Raw genomic sequence first — 19,742 nt, 5'->3', positions numbered from 1 at the left:
TGTTAAAAGAGAAGCACATACTTTGACAAGTACCCCAAGACAAGTTATAATTAACTGGTATTTGGTGGTCTCGCTCCGATCGGTTTACAGCCTTGATCATAACACTCTATACAAGGAAATTTGTAGACGTTTAGGTTATGTTCATCTCTGTGGATGTAATCGGCTGTGTTCGGCATGTCAACTTTCGTGTTTACAGCAAGGTTTACAGTTACTTGGAACAAACCTATAGGTTTCTTCCAAGTCCGTTCCAAATGTCAATCGTCATCCACAGAGAAGCCAACACAACCTCACTTTGAAGTTTTAACGAACAAATTTGTTTAAGTTGCGGTTATGTTTGCTTCTGTGGATGACGGTTGGTTGTTTTCGGCCAGTCAAAATTCGTTTTTACTGTACGATGGAAGAAACCTATTATATAACGACATCTATTCAAAAATGTCGATACCGATACCGATAGCTTGCTCGAAAAAGTAAACATTTTTTTATGCCAAATACTGCGAAAGTTTGTATTTTCGGTCCTCAAATGGTGACCGAAAGTAAAAAAATTCAGGCCTTGGGCCGAAAGTAAATGTCACTGTCATCATTTTACTTTCGCCCCGTGGGCTTGCGTATTTGCGGGCCGAAAGTAAATGTCACTGTCATCAATTTACTTTCGGTCCTCATATGTCTCGAAAACACATGTTCACTTGATTGAAAGTACGCATTGAGTGTAGTGTTGTGTTGACGATAGCCAAATGTTTTGTGAGCAAGTGAATGTATGTTTACAGTAATTTCATTTGTTAAATTGTTTTTATTTTTATACCAGGGGGCTGCCGCCCCCTGGACCCCCGCGCTTTTCGGCATTTTGGTGTTTCTACAGCAAATTTTGTTGATAACTCAACAGTTTAATTAAAATTATGTTTTGTTTCGGACCCAAAATACAAATTTTCCGCAGTATTTGGCATAAAAAATAGTATGCATCACTCGGGGCAAAAGTAAAAATATTCAAATCGTGTGATTGCCTCCCTTGCCTGCGGCGCGGTCTGCAAACTTCACACGTTTGAATTTTTTTACTTTCGCCCCTTGTTATACAAAATACTAAAATGTTGGCAAAATTTCACATAAAATATATCACTGCATATATGCACCGGACGACTTTCACAACGTTCGTATTGCGAAAAAAAGGAAAAATAATTTTTTGTCAGTGCTGTGTGTGAGGTTATAACATTTCATTGAATTCCGTCCATAGGAATTCCTCTTATTATCTTTTGATTCATTCAAAAGTTCTGAGAAATTAGTTAACATTATGTCAATCCAGAATAATGGTGAATTAGATTGCACATGTGAGTAATGTTTGGATGTTTACTTAAGGTTGAATTTCAACCTCGATATCAACTGATTGTATTAAAACCAAAAGCACAACTCTTTGTTTGTTTATGTTGGGTAATATTACCATTATTGTATAAAGCTTTCCGTTCGTGAGACTTTCAACGGTCCGATTCAACATTCAACAAACGACATTCGTTAAACAAGCTTGTGAAAGGTCAAGGATATTTCGGTCTGTTTACGATTTTTCAACGACCCATATGCACTCACACTGGAACTGTTTATATCAAACAATATATTATTAAGCAAACAGTAGTGTCGTATTCGTTAATCTATGTTTTTTTATCTGCCTAGAACGATGTTATCCTTCTAGGGCAATTTTGTTTATCTCGACACATCTGTTTTCGGTAGATAAAGAAGCGTATGCACCTCTACCCTAAATGTTTATTTTGACAATTTTGATTATGGACAAAGCACCTAGCAGGGTAATAGAGGTTTTACCACGTCAAATAGAGTAGTATTTTCATACCAATAATACCATTAGCAGCCCTAATGGTAATTTTGTAATGACATTATGAAAAGAAAGGTATGGAAATTGTCGCATACTTCGATTAAAGTACTACTTTATTTTTTTCTATTACCCTGCTAGGTGCTTTGTTATGGACCACACCTTCGGCTGGTACATCACGTCCAAATCGTCAAAATAAACATTTTAGACAGAGGTTCATAATCTACTATTGTTTGTCTAACAGAAGAAAAGTCCTAGAAACCTAACTTGGCATCGTGACTACAGAGGAAAATTTAGTAAGATTGAGCGTTTTTTTTACCTTCGTACGTTATTCGACTTGCGAGACTTTTTCACCTGTTGATGTCGTGGGGTACAACACTAGTATATGTAAAGTATAAGGATTGATGTTTGATTAAATATTTGTCTCACCGCTATACTTCATATTTGGCATACTGAGGTCACGCAGATACAGATACGCGGGTGACACACCACAGTTGATGATAAAATGGCGGATTTCATACAAAAATTCACCTACTCTGATGATTCTAGTTAAATTGGCGATCTGCGTGACCTCTCCAAAGTTTACAGCCTTGCAATGGACCCTTTGCAAATTTGTAGCCTACATTTAGGCGGAAAAATATTTTTTTTGATGATTTCTCTGAACTAAAATCTTTCTTTGAAAGAGTAAAACTATTAAAGCACTCAAAATGTTTTACTTTAAAAGGAAAAATTGTTTTTGTGAGTCATAACTTAACACACTTAAAATTTTGTGATAAGTACTGTTTGAGAAAGGTTGAAGGTACTGACTAGTACATATTACTCTATTACTAATCAATCCCTAGTCTAATGCTCAGTATATTATACGCATGGGTAACTTTTACTTCTTTCTCTGTTCTTTGTTTCGCAGCAAATTTTTCTGATCAAATTGGTGAGCTGTACCTCAATCAACAGGCTTCAGATGTTACATTCATCATCAACAATGACAGAATACCTGCGCATAAATGTATTCTCACCGCACGGAACGCATACTTTCAGTCATTATTTTTTGGTGCATTTTCGGATCCAATCAGAAATGTATTTAATCTGAATGAGTCATTAGAAACATACCAGATCATCGACAATCCTATGGCAACATTCAAGAATCTGTTGAAGTTCCTTTACACTGGCCGTTTGTCCCTGGATAAATTATGGTATACGGGTGTTTTAGAGCTGTTTAGACTGGCTGATGCATTTTGCGTAGATGACCTGAAATCATTTATTCCGACCTACTTAGCAAACAAATTATCACTAGACAATTGGTGTACTACATTGAGAACAGCATCGTTTTTTGATCTAACTTTACTGAAGACTGCAGTACTCATTTTCATATTCCAAAATGTAGTCGAGGTGTTACATCAAGCCGATTTCAAAGTAATATCTCAAACCGATTTGTGCTTTTTGTTAGAACATGGTGCATTCTGGGCACCCGAAGTTGAAATGTTTGAATCAATTTTGGGATGGTACGAATACAACCAAGATGCAGACATAGAGGTGAAAGGAATGAAATTACGGGCCTCCCACATGAAGTTAGGGGAAATTAGGAGGTTTTTGAGGAAAAACAAGAAGAAAATAAGTGATTTGGTTTGGAAGCTGAAATTCTTGAAAAACTGTTGGGTGAAAATCCACTGGAAGATTTTGTGGTAAAAATGGGAAAATTTTGAAAAATAAGGAGATGTGGGAGGTCTGAAATTATTTGAAATGGATTCAATCATAGAGAAAATACTCCGGAGATGGCATGGTGGCGCTGATGCTAATCGGCACTCAACAATTACATGTTCCAAAATGACTGCGACATCATGTCATCTATCCGAGTGTAAATCTATGGTTTCAGTAATTTAGAAAAAAAAAACATTTTCAGACGATCATTTCACACATTCGATTTCCAACGATTGGAGATAGAAATATACAAGCAACCATCAACCAATTTTCGATAGAAAATGTAGACCATCTTCTTGATGTAATTCGGAAGCAAGCTACTAACAAGTACCTCCGACGTTGTGTTCCGATGAGTAAAAATATATTTTTTTTTTAAATATATTTTTTGTGATGATTTTCCATTATTGTAGAACCAGATATAAACATTGCGTCACATGAATTTAACGCCAAGACAATCAGCGGTGACAATCCAACTAGACTTTTGGACGAACGTTCTGAAAATGGTAATTTCAATTTGTTCGTATGCGGAAATCGAAATGTAAAGTATTTTGTGTGTCAATTTTTAGAATATACGTCGCACCTAATCACTGGATCCGACGACCATTGCATTGTTGTTGAATTAGGAACCCTTTGCATAATAAATCAATTGAAAATCCGACTGTCGGATCATTCATACTCTTACTACGTCGCAGTTTCACTGAGCCAGAATGATTGGGTACGCGTAGTCGATTTCACAGAGTTTGTTTGTCGGTCTTATCAGGAATTATATTTCGAACCACGAAGTGTTCGTTACATTAAATTAGTCGGCACCAGCAACAGATCTGAAGTAGACAGGTAATCACATACGATCACATACTCGAGACGTGACATGGTGAGAGGGCGTGAAAAGCTCGAAAAAGCTCCTCGAAGGCTATTGTGTAACTTATTTGTAGAAAGCCCAAAAGTTGAAAATTTTCATACAAAAAACGCTCTTTGGGAATCGCCCGAATTCACAGTATGGACAATGAAACTATGTCACATCTAGTGTAACTAAGCGTAACTGTCCGAAACTGTCTACTAGTTTTCGTTGCAAATAGTATTATTGAAAGTAAATTCATTTGATTCATAGAAAATTCGCCGAGTTCCGGGTGTTGAATCTGAAAGCATATTACACACCAAATCAACCAGCACTAGTAAATGGATTTATTTCACCAACGCGCAATGTAGCAAAAGTTGAGCGAGGTGCCTGGGTTATCGAAGGTTTTTGTGACTCTACCCTAGATAGCCCGAATGTAATACTCAACGGCACGCCTAATCGGATACTAAATCGTCATTACACGGATCATTCTGGTTACACATGCCATAAAATAGGTAAAATTGTATTGTTCGGATACATTAAAATAATTCAAGATTTTCAACTTTGAATGTCTTTCGGTTCACAGGAGAGGGAAGTATTGTTGTTCAGTTAGCTCAGCCTTTCTTCATTGGATCTCTGCGTTTGCTTCTGTGGGTCGGAGATAGGAGAACAAATAGTTTTTACATTGAGACTTCGACTAATCGAATCAATTGGCAAATGGCTGTTGATAAACGTAACGCACTTCTCAAATCATTGGTCCATCTTACGTTCGAACCGAGACTCGTTGTTTTTATCCGAATTGTTGGCACATACAACAGCTCTAATAGCTTTTTTCATGTGGTACATTTCGAAACGCCTTCTGAGGCTTCTATCAGCGAGCAATAATTGCGATACTCACACCCGCCCTGAACAAAAATAAAGTTTTACCGAAAATGCACCCAAAAATTGATTGCTGTTCTCAATAGAGGGACCCTAGAGGAGTTCTAAACGATGGTCCGTTAAGCTGGACCAGATGCTTCCCCAGCCCATACAATTTTTTCGTTAGTTGTATGGGTGTGGTAGACGATCTTTTTAACGTTGCAGTTTAGCAACAGACCATTATAGAGGATATTTTGAGTAAGTGTAAAAGTGATGTAGTGTGCTTGTAGACATGAAATGAAACATTGGTGCCAGGGTGGGAGACGAATCCATAATCTTCACCTTACTGGCAATGCTCTTTGATAAATTACCGATCGGCAACCTAGGAATTTACACTTTCAACTGTCTTGAATCAGCACTCGTGAAAGAATACTTATCATATCGGCCTAAAGTGTCTATGGCCGAACTGCATTTTTGTATTATCCTGCAGAGCCATGACTTTATATCAACCCTATGATTACTAACGGTAGACCAAAAGTGTTGCATTGTTGCATTTTTGTTGTATTTCAGTACAAAATTTTTTGAAATTGTTGTATTAAAACAACACGTCTCCTAAGGGATGGAGTCATTTCAGCACTTCCAGTTGAGACACTCTCCTAACCCAAAAAACATGCTAAGTTATAAGCGTGCTGTTTGAGGAGTCGTACAAGAATATGATTGAAATTGGATTCACATCCAACCTATGGTCACGGAATTCCAATTGAGACGAGTACTTATCTAATTGTATAGTATAGCTTTCCGACAGTCACCATAAGATATATTCAATCTTCGATAGTTAATATCCAGACTATTAATGAATCGGCGTATCGTCCATGGGGGTATGGACTATTTGCGCATAAAATCTGTAGTTTGAACAGTTAATCCGTACTGAACCGGGGCTTTGACCAATTAAGGAGGACAGCATCATTGTATGTGTGGATCATTTTAGAGCTTCTCGTCTAACTCATCTAACTCAAAAGTTTCATCGATACCCATGTAAACCTCTTTTTCGAAGCTTTTAGCTTTTACCGAAGGTCTGCACTTGGAGCCGATAAAATTTGTGTCGAAAATCTTTTGTGCCGAAGTGGCAGCAATACCCAATGCATTAATTTCAAGTACTATTTACCAAACCAGTCTTCAACTGGTAAAAGGACGGCTGCGTCATTTCTTGTGCATAGGGTCTGCTTTAGTCAGTTTCTTTCTTGTTGAAACGAATTTCTGAAGTTTGACTCCTAGGAACCTCAAAATGCAAACCGATAGGTATTCTCGGAACAAGGATCTTGTGAAATCTGGATCTGCCAAATAGCAATACTTTTCGCAACGAGTGACGAAAAGTAGGACCTTCCGTTGCCCTTATTGCGAAAAACGTTGTATACAACCGAGTGATAAATGCTTTTTTAGGCACACGATGTGTATTGTCACACTCGACCTGCGGTCTCGAGTGGCAATTTACACATCTAGTGCCTAAAAAAGCCTTTATCACTCGGTTGTATAAATAACTATTTCAATACTTACATAAAATTACATAAAGAAAGTTTTTTATTCGGATTTTGTATGAAAATCTACCAAGAAGTATAAAAATTCGTGGAATTGGTCTACATTTAATACCTACTTTCCACAAAAATCTTTAAAAACTATTGTTTACTAGTTATCAAACAATTATAATTCATTTGCAACACTCATTTTAACACACGGTTGGTTTGAAACGAGATTAAATAGGGACCGCCGACCACCAATAATTTTTTTTCATATTTATAATGAGTGATGGACAAGAACATCACACAGGAAAAAATTAGCCCAAACCCCTGAGCCGTTTCTGAGAACCAGTGGAAACGCTACCACAAGCAGACAGACACAGCCTGATCACAAATTTTAATGGGGATCGGTAGAGGGAAAAATTCTAAGATATACTGTGTAAAAAATATTTCCTTCGATCATCTGCTCTCGGAGCAATAACTGTTGAAAGTCAAAATTTCACCATTTTCGAAGAGTGATATATCTTTGACGAAGTTTCCGCGCCAGCCAGTGCAAATTGATTCTAGACGCGGTTAATAAGCTTTTTCAAATGGCGAAAAAAAAAATTGAAAATGTTCTTTTAAGTTACATTTTCAGAGAAGTTAATTTTTCCGCTACCCTCGGTGAAATTTGGCCACTTCTGTACCTTTCTGGTAGCCTTATTTCAAACTTATTTGCCCTTAATATTGTAGCTTGAGGAATAAGCTTTTCAACGATACCAAACATGCCATACTTGATCCACAACAAGTACTGATGATGATTCAGTTTTCAATCGAAGTCAGTCTACTCGAAAATCCGGAGCCCTCGAAAACGAAATTATTAAATTTCAAGGTAATATTACAATTGAATGTCTTTTACTCAATTATATGTATGGTACAGACTCAGAGAGTCATTAAAGTCCACTACTTTTCAAAAAAATCTTGAAATTTAATAATTTCGTTTTCGAGGACTCCAGATTTTCGAGTAGACTGACTTCGATTGAAAACTGAATCATCAACAGTACTTGTTGTGGATCAAGTATGGCATGTTTGGTATCGTTGAAAAGCTTATTCCTCAGGCTACAATATAAGCGACAAATAAGTTTGAAATAAGGCTACCAGAAAGGTACAGAAGTGGCCAAATTTCACCGAGGGTAGCGGAAAAATTAACTTCTCTGAAAATGTAACTTAAAAGAACATTTTCAAATTTTTTTTTTCGCCATTTGAAAGAGCTTGTTAACCGCGTCTAGAATCAATTTGCACTGGCTGGCGCGGAAACTTTGTCAAAGATATATCACTCTTCGAAAATGGCGAAATTTTGACTTTCAACAGTTATTGCTCCGAGAGCAGATGATCGAAGGAAATATTTTTTACACAGTATATCTTAGAATTTTTCCCTCTACCGATCCCTATTAAAATTTGTGATCAGGCTGTGTCTGTCTGCTTGTGGCAGCGCATCCACTGGGTCTCAGAAACGGCTCAGGGGTTCGGGCTAATTTTTTCCTGTGTGATGTTCTTGTCCATCACTCATTATAAATATGAAAAAAATTATTGGTGGTCGGCGGTCCCTATTTAATCTCGTTTCAAACCAACCGTGAACAATAATCGTCGAACAAAATTATCGAAAAACTTGCATGGAATTAGAATATTCTTTGAGGGGGCCATTTTTCAGCATGTAAGCAAATTTTCGACATGCGAGAAAAATTTTTGTTTCTGAAAAAACGTTATGACATGCTGCTTATAAAGTTTTCAGGATAGTTCAACGATGTTTTTAAGCCACTTTCCACAAAAATTTGGAGATACGGACTTTCGATATGGCGGTATAAAGTCAAAGTTTTGTTTCGCGGAATTCGATTTTTTCATGAAATTTTGACTTCAAAAATTCATTTCTCGCGAGTAAAAATTTGTTTTTTCTGGTTTTAACTTGTTTTGGATACTTTGGGGTATTTGGAATGAGGTGAAAATAGATTTCCAAGAAAAATTTTGGAAAATCGGGTTTTGGTGGAACATCGAAAAAATGCTTAATTTTTTCGGTTTTTCTCGATTTTTTCAATTCCCTGACATTTTTTCGAAAGGGACTTTTGGGAGGTTATAGAGGACCCCAAAGCCTATCGGAAACCGTCGAGTTCGCTTTTGTTCCAAGTTTTGCGATGTCTTGAAGACATTGTCTTCCATAAAAAATTTTTTAATTGCCCCATACTATATAACAAGATTTTCAATTGCACGTAAACGTATCATTACAACAATATAATTTTCTTCTAAAATAAATCTTTGACTGATACTTACCAACTCAAAAATTCTCAGTGCGACTGAATTAATCTCGGAATCCGCCGAATTTTCAGCAATTTCTTTGCCAACATAAAAAACATTTTCCCGTCTAATTGATGTTCAAGCAGAAAACAAAATTCACTTTATTGCTTGCTCAACAATTTTCGAAAATCTTCATTTGATTTTGGCTTGTCAGCCACTGCATGATTTGTGCTTAAATCTAAAACGTTCTTCTGCACCGACCTCGGAATAAATGACAGTCTCGGCTTGGCATCACTGAAAAAAAAAACAGAAAAATTTATTGAAATCGACTATGTGTCATAGTTGTGGTGGCATAACAATGTACCTTCTTGGCAGAACGTTTCGCCTTCCTTGACCCAGAGAAACCGCTTCAATTTTAACACTTTTGACATTGGCTTTGGGCGGTGGATTGGAAATTGACACGGACATCTTGTGACCCTTGAATTCATAATTATCCATTTTGAGCACGGCATCGCTTGCTGATGACTCCTTTTCGTATTCAATGTACGCCAGTCCTTTGGGTGCTCCGCTTCTGTAAAAGACAGATTTTTGTTAAATCAATTGGTCGAATGAACATGTGTCAACACAATATTACTTCTGATACACCAGTCGGACATCTTTCAGGGTACCAAATTGTCCGAACAAAGTTTCCAGATCACTTTTTGTCGCCTCGAAAGCCAAGCCTTTAAGAAAGAGTTTCGTTTTTTCCACACATTCAGCGTATTTGAATACACTTCGCTTCTCTTTGTCGCGGAGAACGCTTGATATGAATGCGGGTCGACCTTTGATTGGACGTCTATCGAATAGCAGAGATTTCTCCACATCAGCCTGTGAAGTCGACGATATTTTGCTTAAAATGTAAATTTTGAAGGAACAGATGGTACTCACAGCACTTTCCAGCTGGACATAACCGAAACCGCGAGAATTTCCATTGGCTGTTTTCTTAATGTTCACATGAACGATTTTAAATTCGGGGAATGCTTCAATTATATCCTCACCGGTCACACTGGAAATTCAAATCGAAATGTGAAATGTCGTCAAGGTTTCGACACACACGAGTGTGTTCATCCTCTCCTCACCTGTAGTCCAGATTGCTTACAAAAATTGTAACATCATCTCTGCTGGTGTCCACTTCATCCACCTTATTTTCCGGCAATTTTTCTCCCGATTTTACCACCGTTTTTTCCGCTTTCCGGCGCTTAATTTCCGTCGAATTCGAGTCATTTGAGTTCGAATTTTGAAGAGAGTTTTTGTTCGTCTTTGCCTTAGCCTTCGATACGGTTGATTCACTAACGCTTGGTGGATCTGTTCGGGTGGCTTTGCGCTTCAGATTTTTACCCTTCGCTGCGGCTCTAGCTTTATACAGCGTCGATGCTAAGCGTTCTTGACACGATTCCTCGCACAATTTCAATTGAGCCAACGTTCCATTGCATCTGTGAAATGATCATTTCATTTTTCAGTTATGTCATACCTTTCAGAGACATCAACGACTGCGTCTGCTATGTGTATTCATACCTTTCGAATCGTATCCATGCGGACGCTATGACATTTATGTTGTCGATTTCTTGGGTGGACAGAGCCTTCCGAAAAACTCTGAAACGATAAAATTGCGTGAAAACGAAATCCGCGTCGAACCACAATAGCAATTACTTTCTAGCTCCGTCCGGTCCTTTCTTCATTTCCAAGTGAGCGAATTCAATCCACAGAGCAGATTTCGCTGCATTATCCGCACTTTCCATAACCGTCGTCCACAATTGCTTCCCTTTAGCCAGATCATTCAACGGTCCGTATTCCAATCTTCCCCAAAACTGCAAAATCTCACACTCACAGTCAGCGAGTTCGCCGAACTGGCGACCGAGTAAATCCCATGCCATCGTGAATGTGGCTCGGATAATTTCGCATTCTTTCTCGCACGCAAACACCGTATTTCGCCTCAAGTACGACAAATATTCCAACCAAATCGAGACATATTGCTCTGCGGTGGGAAATCCGGCGGCCAGAGCATGTTCCAGCACACCCTTCACTTCGTCTCTGTTCAGTTCCATTCGCTCGGCTATGCGCATCTTTTCAATGTATACGGACGCTGTCCAGGTGCAGTTGCGAATAGCCCGATTGATTATGTCCCATTCGGTTTGACTGTATAACAGCGGTCTTTCGACACCGTTCGTCTGTGGCGCCTGATGACCGTCACGACTTTGGATGTATTTGATGTAGCTTAACCAGCAGGATACTGGGAAAGAATAGGATGTGATTGAAACAATGCAGAGCAAATGTTGGCAAGGACAACATAGGAGCATAACTCTACATTCAGATAGATGTACCAAACTGGACTCACCATTTAAACAGCATTCGGTTACCATCCGTTCGTACAGTACTTGAACAATTCGATCGTTTAAGAACTGCCGTCCGCATTCAATGTATTCGAGATAGACAGCGGCCCGATTTTGATGGCTCTTAGGATCCAATTCAGCCAGTCTCGTCTCGAAAGGCAGAATTTTCTGCAATTGCTCTTTAGCTGTGTTGTAAGCTAAATCGATACGAGTCCAGTTCACTAATTCACTTTTTTGCTGCTTTTCGCACAGCACCTGCAACCAAATTGTTGATATTAAAACTCTTAGGAGGGAGTCAATGGAAGAGAAGTAACTTCACCTTAAATTCAATGTACGTCTCTTCCATATCTTTCAGTGGCAAAGACAGTTCCCTTTCGTATGCTTCGATCAACTTCTTGTAATACTCCTCAGATTTACCACTGTCCTCTTTGTCCAAGTACAGTCGATACGCCTCAAAAATTGATCTGCCTTGGAGGCAATGCAACGTATACGTTGACAACAGTTGCTCCCATACATCATCGCACTTGGGAGATCTTAGTGCCAGATTAGCCAGCTCAAGAGCCACTTCTGACGCTACATGAACAACGGTAGGATTAGATCAAATCTTAGGCTATTGATCGACGTTGCACTTACAATAATAGTCCGACAACGCTCGTTGAAACAGCAGAAAGACCCTCTTAACTTCCGCCGGTGATATGGAAATATTCAATTCTAACCGAATCCATTTCAACCAATGTTCAGGAGCTAAGGGAAACACCGATGCAAATAATTCGTAACTTTGACGGATTTTCTCCAAATCGCCGGTGCCACTAAATCAAAAATGGTCCCATCATTAGATCACACTACGAATTCGTTAAAGGAAATTCCCATAACAACTCACTGGGCCAAGTCCAGCAATTCCACATAGCTGTCATAGTTGTACTTGTTTTTCTCAATGCGGCTGAGACAGACCACATACGATTGTATGTTCTTAGCGTCCTCGTCTTCCGACGATTCCGAATCTGAATCGTCAGTGTCCGCCTCATGAATGTTTATCTCTGTTTCCATATCATTGTCCGATTCGGAGTCGGTGCGTTCAAGATCGGACATTTTTTTACGCAATTATTACTGGCGTTGTATCAAAATGTTTGTTTTTATTGATAAACGTTTCCACAAAAAATATGCTTTGACAACTTCAAACACAGCCGGACACAGGGGTTATGTTGATACGTATTCCATGGTGTGCCATCTTATGTTGATTGTGGGAAGTATTGTAACATGAATCTTTCTCTTTCAGAAACTTGGGATCTTTTTTGTTTAGAATGCGTCCAGATCATCCAGCTCTAGCGAATCTACTACCTCTCCTATACACGCAGAATCGATTTGACTTTTGACGTTTCTGCCTGTCAAAATTGTTTTGTTTTGGTTGATTTTGTTGATGTTTCGGTTTTAGAAAACATTGAAAAATCGAGAGTGAATTTTGAGGGTGCAACGGGCCGAAGTGCACAAAAATTCAACGAATTCGTACAATTTCTCTATTAATCTACTATCGCTCCACCAACGGGCAACTTCATTAAAATTTATGGTAGTCATAACCTCCCCATCAAGGAGAATACGTATTTAGTTGGTGGGGAATTGACTTATTTACCCTTACCGATGGATTTAAGTCCAATACAACGTTGCCGCTTGTGTCTAAAGATCAACGACGATGTTGTAAATATTTGGGACACTTTCCAAGATTCATCAATTGCCTCGATTGTGGCCAAACATTTCTGGTTCCAGGTGAGACACGGCACGTCATGAGATTATGTTAGGACGACCATAGAACACTTTTCCATTTCCGTAGGTCAATAATGGTGACGGATTGTCGGAGTTCATCTGTGACGTTTGTTAGATCCAAACAAAAGCGTTCCATCAGTTCTACAAGCAAATCGAACAGTTCCAGAAATGGTTTTACGACTCCGTTGCGAAAGATAAACGTACCGAAGAGAATGCGATTACATATGTCGATTGTGACGATAGGGTGGTAGAGACTACTGGTGTGAATAGTGGCAAGGGCGAGGAAACAGAATTAAGATCAGAAGCGATTGCCTCTCAGCCGAGCGCGCACAATGGCTCCGAGCTTAATGAAGTGAACGTTTCCGATGAAAGTAATTTTCATTATTTGAAGAAATTAGGATGTTGTGATGGAACAGAGGGTCGTTACCGTTTTCAGTCGAACTTCAACTAAGTGGGGACGAGGACGATCAATGCTCCGATAGCGGACAGAAAGTTGCTGATATGAAAGCCTCATTACGTCTGAGTGTATCTGAAAAAGCAGAGCTGGAAGGACAAATCCGTGACCTATTCAAAATGAACTGTGAAATTTGTAGCGATGTTACATTCAGCACTCTCTTGGACGCGCACAAACATTATGGCAGCGTTCACCAGAAAAGTGGCTACATAATGTGCTGTGGCAGGACGTTCCATAACACTGGTAGAGTATTGGAGCACATTCGCTATCACATCGATCTGGATGCCACCGGTGAGCCCGAAGTGGAACCGGAAATTCGTGAATGGTTCGCTATGAAATGTGATATTTGCGACACAGTCGAATTCCGAACGTTATTGGAAATGCGACGACATTTTCGCATAGTGCACAATATGAAAGGCTATCTTCGCGGTACTTGTTGCGGTAAAAAACTCCAGACTCGGGCAGTTATGTTGAATCACATCCGTTGGCACACCAATTCGGAGTCATTGCGGTGCGGACAATGCGACAAAATTTTCACAAATAAATTCAGTCTAAAGAGTCACATTGCTAATCATACGCCACACGATTCGCGCACATTCAACTGTACCTTATGTACGAGTAGATTTGCATTGGCAGCTTCGTTACGATCTCATGTAAAACATAAACACACGGAAAAAACTGGCGAAAAGTTCGACTGCGATAGGTGTACGAAGAGGTGGGAATTTGTTCGTGAGCAAGGACCAGTAATTAAAGCAAAATGCATACAGAACCGACTGCAAGAAATGGTTCGGATCAGATTTATTGTAGATCAGTGTAGTTTGCGTCTCGATAAGAATCTGGAACGGCAGAGTAAAACCAGGCAGGAGCGGTTCATATTTGACCTAATTTAAGGGACCTAATAAACTATGAAAATGATCTAAGGCTACCTAATCGAATCAAGCGCTCCTGCCTGGTTTCTTTCAATCTTCCGTGAATCTGGTCTTTGCTCATAACTTTTACGGTCACGCTAGCAGAACCTTTCCTAGAATTGAATGGAATTTCAGTTTCCAGTCGAACTACCTGCTCTCTCACCACATTCGAAACATTCATGAGTCAACGACCGAATACGTGTGCGAAATATGTGCTCAGACATTACGATCAAAGACTACACTTCAAAATCACTTCGACAGTTTCCATTCATCAAAACCACCACCGACATTTCAATGCGATGTGTGCGGCATTTGGTAAGGCATCGAATTCGAAACAATGGTCGGATTTGATCTCTAAAACGCTCCAATTTCTTCGATTAGGTTAAGAAGCCTTCGATATCATCGCCTGTTACACGAGGACGAGAGTTCCGATCCAGTGAATTGTTCGATTTGCAACAAAGAGGTGGCGAGTAAAAGAGCACTCCGTAGTCACATTAAATATGTTCATGGTGAAAAGAAACATCGGTGTCAACTGTGCCACAAAGCGTTTGTGTACCAAAAAAATTTGAAGGTAACAGGAATGGTTTAGTGTCTCGGTTCTAAGGGTTTAACAATTTATATGATTGTTCCTATAGGAGCACCTAGCTACACACACCGGCCAAGATCTGTACGATTGTCCGTACTGCGAAAAGAAATTCAAGTCGAATGCAAACATGCACAAACATCGGAAAAGTTCCCATTTTGAACAATGGACTCGAGATTTGAAAGGCAGAACAATGAGGAAGACAACGAAAAAAGAGCAACCTGCTGGTAAATGAATTTGTTCTTTTGAGCGAATCTAGGCGATCACAACGGCGATAATTTTGTACCAAGTTATTGAACAATAAAGTACTACAATTGATCGTCGAAGTAAAGATTCTTTCTGTAACTTCATACTTACTGGCCAAGGTGTCCTCGACTCACCATTACCGGTTGCAGTGTCTGCACTGGCTTCATGGGCGACACGGATTCGCTTAAATAACCCATTCAAAGAGGTAAAAAGAGGTTTCGACCGCAATTCTGGTTCTAGATTCTGATGAGACCTACAGAAATTGTTGGAATTCGAAGGGAAATCTGTAATTTTAAAGTTCAGACACATCATACCTTCGAATGTCTCATTTAAACCGAACCTAACCCGATCCGCATCTGTTTCATTTCGACGAATTGCATTAATAGTAGATTACATTGGATGCTGCGGAGGTAGTTCATTACATGAGGGATCAATTTTGTGATGCGAGCCGAACTCACAAGTGTGGTTTTAAGCAACAAGCTTTGGAAACGGTTATTTTGACAAGTGTAGACCGAGCCGAAGGCGAGGTATGCAACTACACGAGTCAAAATAACCGTTTCCAAAGCGAGTTGCTTAAAACCACACGAGTGAGTTCGCGAGTTCACAAACTTGATTCCGAGTGTAATGAACTACCAAGCAGCATCCAATGTATGCTGTTTTATTGGACCTGACTGTTCAAAACCAAAAGTGTTCAAGAAGACACTAGCAGATTCTTGAATACCATAAGATTATTCTAAATTAATATATAATTTCACAACATTTATGTCGCGCTATTTCATTCACTGCCAGACTAATAATAAACACAGAAAATACCGATAGCACAAAACCAACAAAAAAAATCTGTTGTTGCATTGAAACGTTTATAAACGAATCTAGTCTGCTCATGAAATCGGCTCACACTTCTTCACAACATTAATCCCGAAAGCATCACTGGCAACACTACTGTTTTGATGACATGTTGACAAACTACTTCGACTGTTTTGTTTTTGTGAAGTGCTAGATTCATATTTTGCGTAATATTTGTCGATTTTGGTGGTGTAACAATAAATTTTGCTGTGAAGTGAAGGGAATACATGATAATAAAAGTAAAAGTGTTGAGCGTTTTTGAAAATAAGTGAAAAATGCAAAAATTAAAATTGTTTGGCCATAGGTGTTCGTCGAAGTTGAAAAAATTGAAATTATGGATATAGACAAAATGGCCGTCACTTATTTTTGTGTTTTTTTTTTAAGTTTTTAATGAATTTGCTTAGATTGGTGTGCACTGATGTGCACTTTATTCAAGTGACAAAGTTTGTGATATTGAAACTAAAATAACATCGCGAGTATTGTTTCGATTTCAGTGCTAATGAATATTTCATGTGATAAATTTTTTGTGAAATTCTGAGTAATGAAATTCTGCTGGTATGTAATGAAAATCTCCTGATATGTAATGAATTTTCATATGAATATTCCTTCACTTGTGATGTAATGAAAAAGTTCCCACATGTAACGATCGCTTTCCGCGGGTGGGAAATGTACGTGTAACAACAATATTCCGGGTGGATAGGCAATAAAATATTTCACTTCACTTTCACTTCATTTGTTTTGTCACATAAGACAACGTTAACATAACAGACGACATAGCGATCCGTTAAAAGTTAACAAATGATTCAGCAGAGAGGAACTATGGAACATAAAAAATGTTAAATACAATTCAAACACAGCCGGGCATGGATCGCATGGATTAAGTTGATAGGTGGAGTGGAACGTGCGCCATCTTTGGTTGATTGTGGGTAGTAGTTGTTGATGAAAGAGAATCTTGTTTGCAAATTGTTTGAATTTGAAATGCGGCGAATCTACTACACAACACGCAATTTGACGTTTCTACCTGTCAAAATTTGAAATCGTTTTGTTTTGGTTGAAGTTTAGAATTTTAGAATCGTAATATTGAGAAATCGAGAGTGAACTTAGTGAGCATTAAAAACACTTCGCCGTGCGTAGTGAACAGACAATTCATCGAATCTGGAGGAACTCTCCATCAGAATCAGTAACCGACTACATAGTGTTAATCGTAGCACTTTGCTTCTGATGCCGAAGCAAGCGTAGATCCTCTCTCAGGGAGAATATTTATTTTGTTGGTTCACTCTGAACGATGGATTTTAGTCCAATACAACTTTGCCGCTTGTGTCTACAGACCAACGACGATGTTGTAAATATTTGGGATACATACCTAGATTCGTCAATTGCCTCCATACTGACCAAACATTTCTGGTTCCAGGTGAGACACGGCATGAAATGAGATTGTGTTAGGACGACCATTGAACACTTTTCCATTTCCGTAGGTCAATAAAGGCGACGGATTGACGGAGTTCATCTGTGACGTCTGTTGGATCCAAACTAAAACGTTCCATCAGTTCTACAAGCAAATCGAACAGTTCCAGAAATGCTTTTACGACTCCGTTGCGAGAGATAAACGTGCCGATGATGATGCGATTACATATGCCGATTGCGAAGATAAGGTAGAAGAGACTGATGTGAATATTGTCAAGTGTGAGGAAACAGAATTACGAGCAGAAGCTGTTGACCCTCAGCCAAGCGCATGTAATTACTCCGAGTACGATGAAATCGAAATTGAAAGTAATTTTCCTTAGCCTGTGAAGGCCTGTAATGTTGTGATGGACAAGAAATCGTTTTCCTTTCCAGGCGAACCTGAACAAAGCGACGACGAAGAGGAACGACGTTCCAATAAGGGACAGAAAGTTGCTGATAAGAAAGCCTCACCACGTGCGGGTAAATATAAACCACGACTGAGTCCATCTGAAAAAGCCAAGCTGCAAGAGCAGATCCGTGACCAATTCAAAATGAACTGCGAAATTTGCAGCGACGTCAAATTTATGACTCTTGTCGACGTGCACCAACATTATCGCAACGTTCACCAGCAAAATGGCTACCTAATGTGCTGTGGGAAAAAGTTCAGCACCAATGCCACAGTAGCGGAACACATTCGCCATCACAACGATCTGAAGACAAACGGAGAGCCGGAAGAGGAAGCTCAAATTCGTGAATGGTTTGCCATGAAATGTGATATTTGTAGCGAAACAGTCGAATTCCGAACGTTATTGGAAATGCGGCGACATTTTCGCAAAGTGCACGATATGCGAGGCTATCTACGCGGTACTTGCTGCAGTAAAAAGCTGTACACTCGGGCACATATGCTGAATCACATCCGTTGGCACACAAATTCTGACTCGTTGCGGTGTCGACAGTGTGACAAAATTTTCACCCGCATTTCTACACTGAGAATTCACATGGCTAATTATCATACGCCACGCGATTCACGTGCTTTCAAATGTACCTTATGTCCGAGTAAGTTTGCGTTGGCAGCGTTGTTGAGAGCTCACGTTAGCACTAATCACACAGCGAAAACCGGTGAAAGCTTCGACTGCGACAAATGTACTAAGAGGTGAGAATTGTTTCCTGAGCAAAGACCAGTAATCGCAGCCTTACTGTAGATGTATGTTGATGTGTCTCGCTACAAATCTGGTCGTTGCTCTATAATGGTCACTCTGGCAGAACCTTTCCTATAATTCAATCGATTTTTAGTTTTCGGTCAAGCTTACTACTGTCACTTCACATTCGAAACATTCATGAATCGACAACCGAATACGTGTGCGAAATATGCGCTCGGACATTCAAAACAAAGACTACACTTCAGAGTCACTTCGACTATTTCCATTCTTCAAAACCACCACCAAAGGTTCAATGTGACGTGTGCGGCGTTCGGTAAGCAATCGAATTCGAAACGATTGCCGGACTTGATCCCTAACACACTAAGATTTCTTTGGTAGGTTAAGAAGCCTTAGATATCATCGCCAGTTACACGAGCATCCTGATCCAGTGAATTGTTCGATATGCAACAGAAAATTAGCGAATCAGAATGCACTGAGGAGTCACATTAGCCATGTTCATGGTGAAAAGAAACATCAGTGTCAATTGTGCAACAAAGCGTTCAAGTTGCGATTAAATTTGCAGGTAACAGATGGTGGTTGAGATAGTTTTTACAGGATTAATTGGTTTAAACGCCCTTTCCTGTAGGAACACCTAGCAACTCACACCGGCGAAGATCTGTACAATTGTCCGTACTGCGAAAAGAAATTCAAATCGAGTGGAAACTTTCACAATCATAAGAAAGTCGCACATTTTGCCCAATGGAGTCGAGACTCGAAACCCCAAACAAAGAGAAATTCTGCGATGAAGAAGAAGCCCGTTCCGGATGTTACGGAGTGAATCTGTTCCGTTTCTTTTGCGGAATTTGTTGGAAAATAAAACCTAATTCATCGTCAAAATAAAGATTTTTTTCTCGAGACTTTTGTAAATCTCAAGAGGCTGAGTTGGTACAGAACATGAATATTGATGCGAATTGGTTGAAAACGTAAATTTAATTGAATTATTTCTGGTTTTGAAA

General features: G+C 39.3%; 3 protein-coding genes across 8 annotated transcripts; 2 read left to right on the top strand and 1 right to left on the bottom strand.

Moving 5' to 3' along the window:
• Positions 1 to 1,146: 1,146 nt before the first annotated feature.
• LOC119084210 (BTB/POZ domain-containing protein 9-like) lies at positions 1,147 to 5,276 on the top strand. 5 transcript variants are annotated; one of them, XM_037194103.1, is made up of 7 exons: positions 1,149 to 1,319; positions 2,718 to 3,340; positions 3,708 to 3,858; positions 3,916 to 4,008; positions 4,072 to 4,339; positions 4,614 to 4,855; positions 4,920 to 5,276. In XM_037194103.1, the coding sequence occupies exons 1-7, from the start codon at positions 1,283 to 1,285 to the stop codon at positions 5,003 to 5,005; spliced, it is 1,500 nt and encodes a 499-aa protein (XP_037049998.1). In that variant the 5' UTR covers positions 1,149 to 1,282; the 3' UTR covers positions 5,006 to 5,276. The 5 variants fall into 5 exon arrangements, 3 of the variants coding, with proteins under 3 accessions (XP_037049998.1, XP_037049999.1, XP_037049997.1); XM_037194104.1 differs by having other exon boundaries at positions 4,614 to 4,863; positions 4,927 to 5,276; XM_037194102.1 differs by having other exon boundaries at positions 1,152 to 1,319; positions 4,927 to 5,276.
• Positions 5,277 to 9,111: 3,835 nt separating this feature from the next.
• Positions 9,112 to 12,586, bottom strand: LOC119084202 (squamous cell carcinoma antigen recognized by T-cells 3). The gene is made up of 11 exons (XM_037194081.1): positions 12,230 to 12,586; positions 11,983 to 12,158; positions 11,669 to 11,922; positions 11,355 to 11,604; positions 10,670 to 11,249; positions 10,535 to 10,612; positions 10,099 to 10,452; positions 9,908 to 10,025; positions 9,615 to 9,847; positions 9,345 to 9,551; positions 9,112 to 9,274 (listed from the first exon to the last, which is right to left on the bottom strand). Exons 1-11 carry the CDS (start codon positions 12,436 to 12,438, stop codon positions 9,142 to 9,144), a joined length of 2,592 nt encoding a protein of 863 aa, XP_037049976.1. The 5' UTR covers positions 12,439 to 12,586; the 3' UTR covers positions 9,112 to 9,141.
• A 309-nt stretch (positions 12,587 to 12,895) lies between these two features.
• LOC119084209 (zinc finger protein-like) lies at positions 12,896 to 19,622 on the top strand. 2 transcript variants are annotated; one of them, XM_037194100.1, is made up of 6 exons: positions 12,896 to 13,110; positions 17,620 to 17,914; positions 17,981 to 18,740; positions 18,881 to 19,060; positions 19,126 to 19,309; positions 19,373 to 19,622. In XM_037194100.1, exons 1-6 carry the CDS (start codon positions 12,985 to 12,987, stop codon positions 19,562 to 19,564), a joined length of 1,737 nt encoding a protein of 578 aa, XP_037049995.1. In that variant the 5' UTR covers positions 12,896 to 12,984; the 3' UTR covers positions 19,565 to 19,622. The 2 variants fall into 2 exon arrangements, with proteins under 2 accessions (XP_037049995.1, XP_037049994.1); XM_037194099.1 differs by lacking the exon at positions 12,896 to 13,110 and adding an exon at positions 17,189 to 17,555.
• Positions 19,623 to 19,742: the final 120 nt, after the last annotated feature.

This window comes from Bradysia coprophila, unplaced genomic scaffold (assembly GCF_014529535.1).
Source record: "Bradysia coprophila strain Holo2 unplaced genomic scaffold, BU_Bcop_v1 contig_732, whole genome shotgun sequence".
NCBI classification, from domain to species: Eukaryota; Metazoa; Arthropoda; class Insecta; order Diptera; family Sciaridae; genus Bradysia; species Bradysia coprophila.
Note: the sequence above shows the minus strand (reverse complement) of the source record. Positions and strands in the feature narration are given on the sequence as shown.

Excerpts from the sequence above, each read along its gene's own strand:
- LOC119084210 (XM_037194102.1), top strand. The coding sequence starts at position 1,283 with ATGTCAATCCAGAATAATGGTGAATTAGATTGCACAT. Across the intron at positions 4,340-4,613 it reads AACAGATCTGAAGTAGACAG|AAAATTCGCCGAGTTCCGGG; the intron begins GTAATCACATAC and ends TTTGATTCATAG. Across the intron at positions 4,856-4,926 it reads TTACACATGCCATAAAATAG|GAGAGGGAAGTATTGTTGTT; the intron begins GTAAAATTGTAT and ends TTCGGTTCACAG.
- LOC119084202 (XM_037194081.1), bottom strand. The coding sequence starts at position 12,438 with ATGTCCGATCTTGAACGCACCGACTCCGAATCGGACAATGATATGGAA. Across the intron at positions 11,923-11,982 it reads AGCGTTGTCGGACTATTATT|CGTCAGAAGTGGCTCTTGAG; the intron begins GTAAGTGCAACG and ends TTGTTCATGTAG. Across the intron at positions 11,250-11,354 it reads AACCGAATGCTGTTTAAATG|TATCCTGCTGGTTAAGCTAC; the intron begins GTGAGTCCAGTT and ends ATTCTTTCCCAG.
- LOC119084209 (XM_037194100.1), top strand. The coding sequence starts at position 12,985 with ATGGATTTAAGTCCAATACAACGTTGCCGCTTGTGTCTAAAGATCAAC. Across the intron at positions 13,111-17,619 it reads CCAAACATTTCTGGTTCCAG|GTCAATAAAGGCGACGGATT; the intron begins GTGAGACACGGC and ends CCATTTCCGTAG. Across the intron at positions 19,061-19,125 it reads TGTGACGTGTGCGGCGTTCG|GTTAAGAAGCCTTAGATATC; the intron begins GTAAGCAATCGA and ends TTTCTTTGGTAG.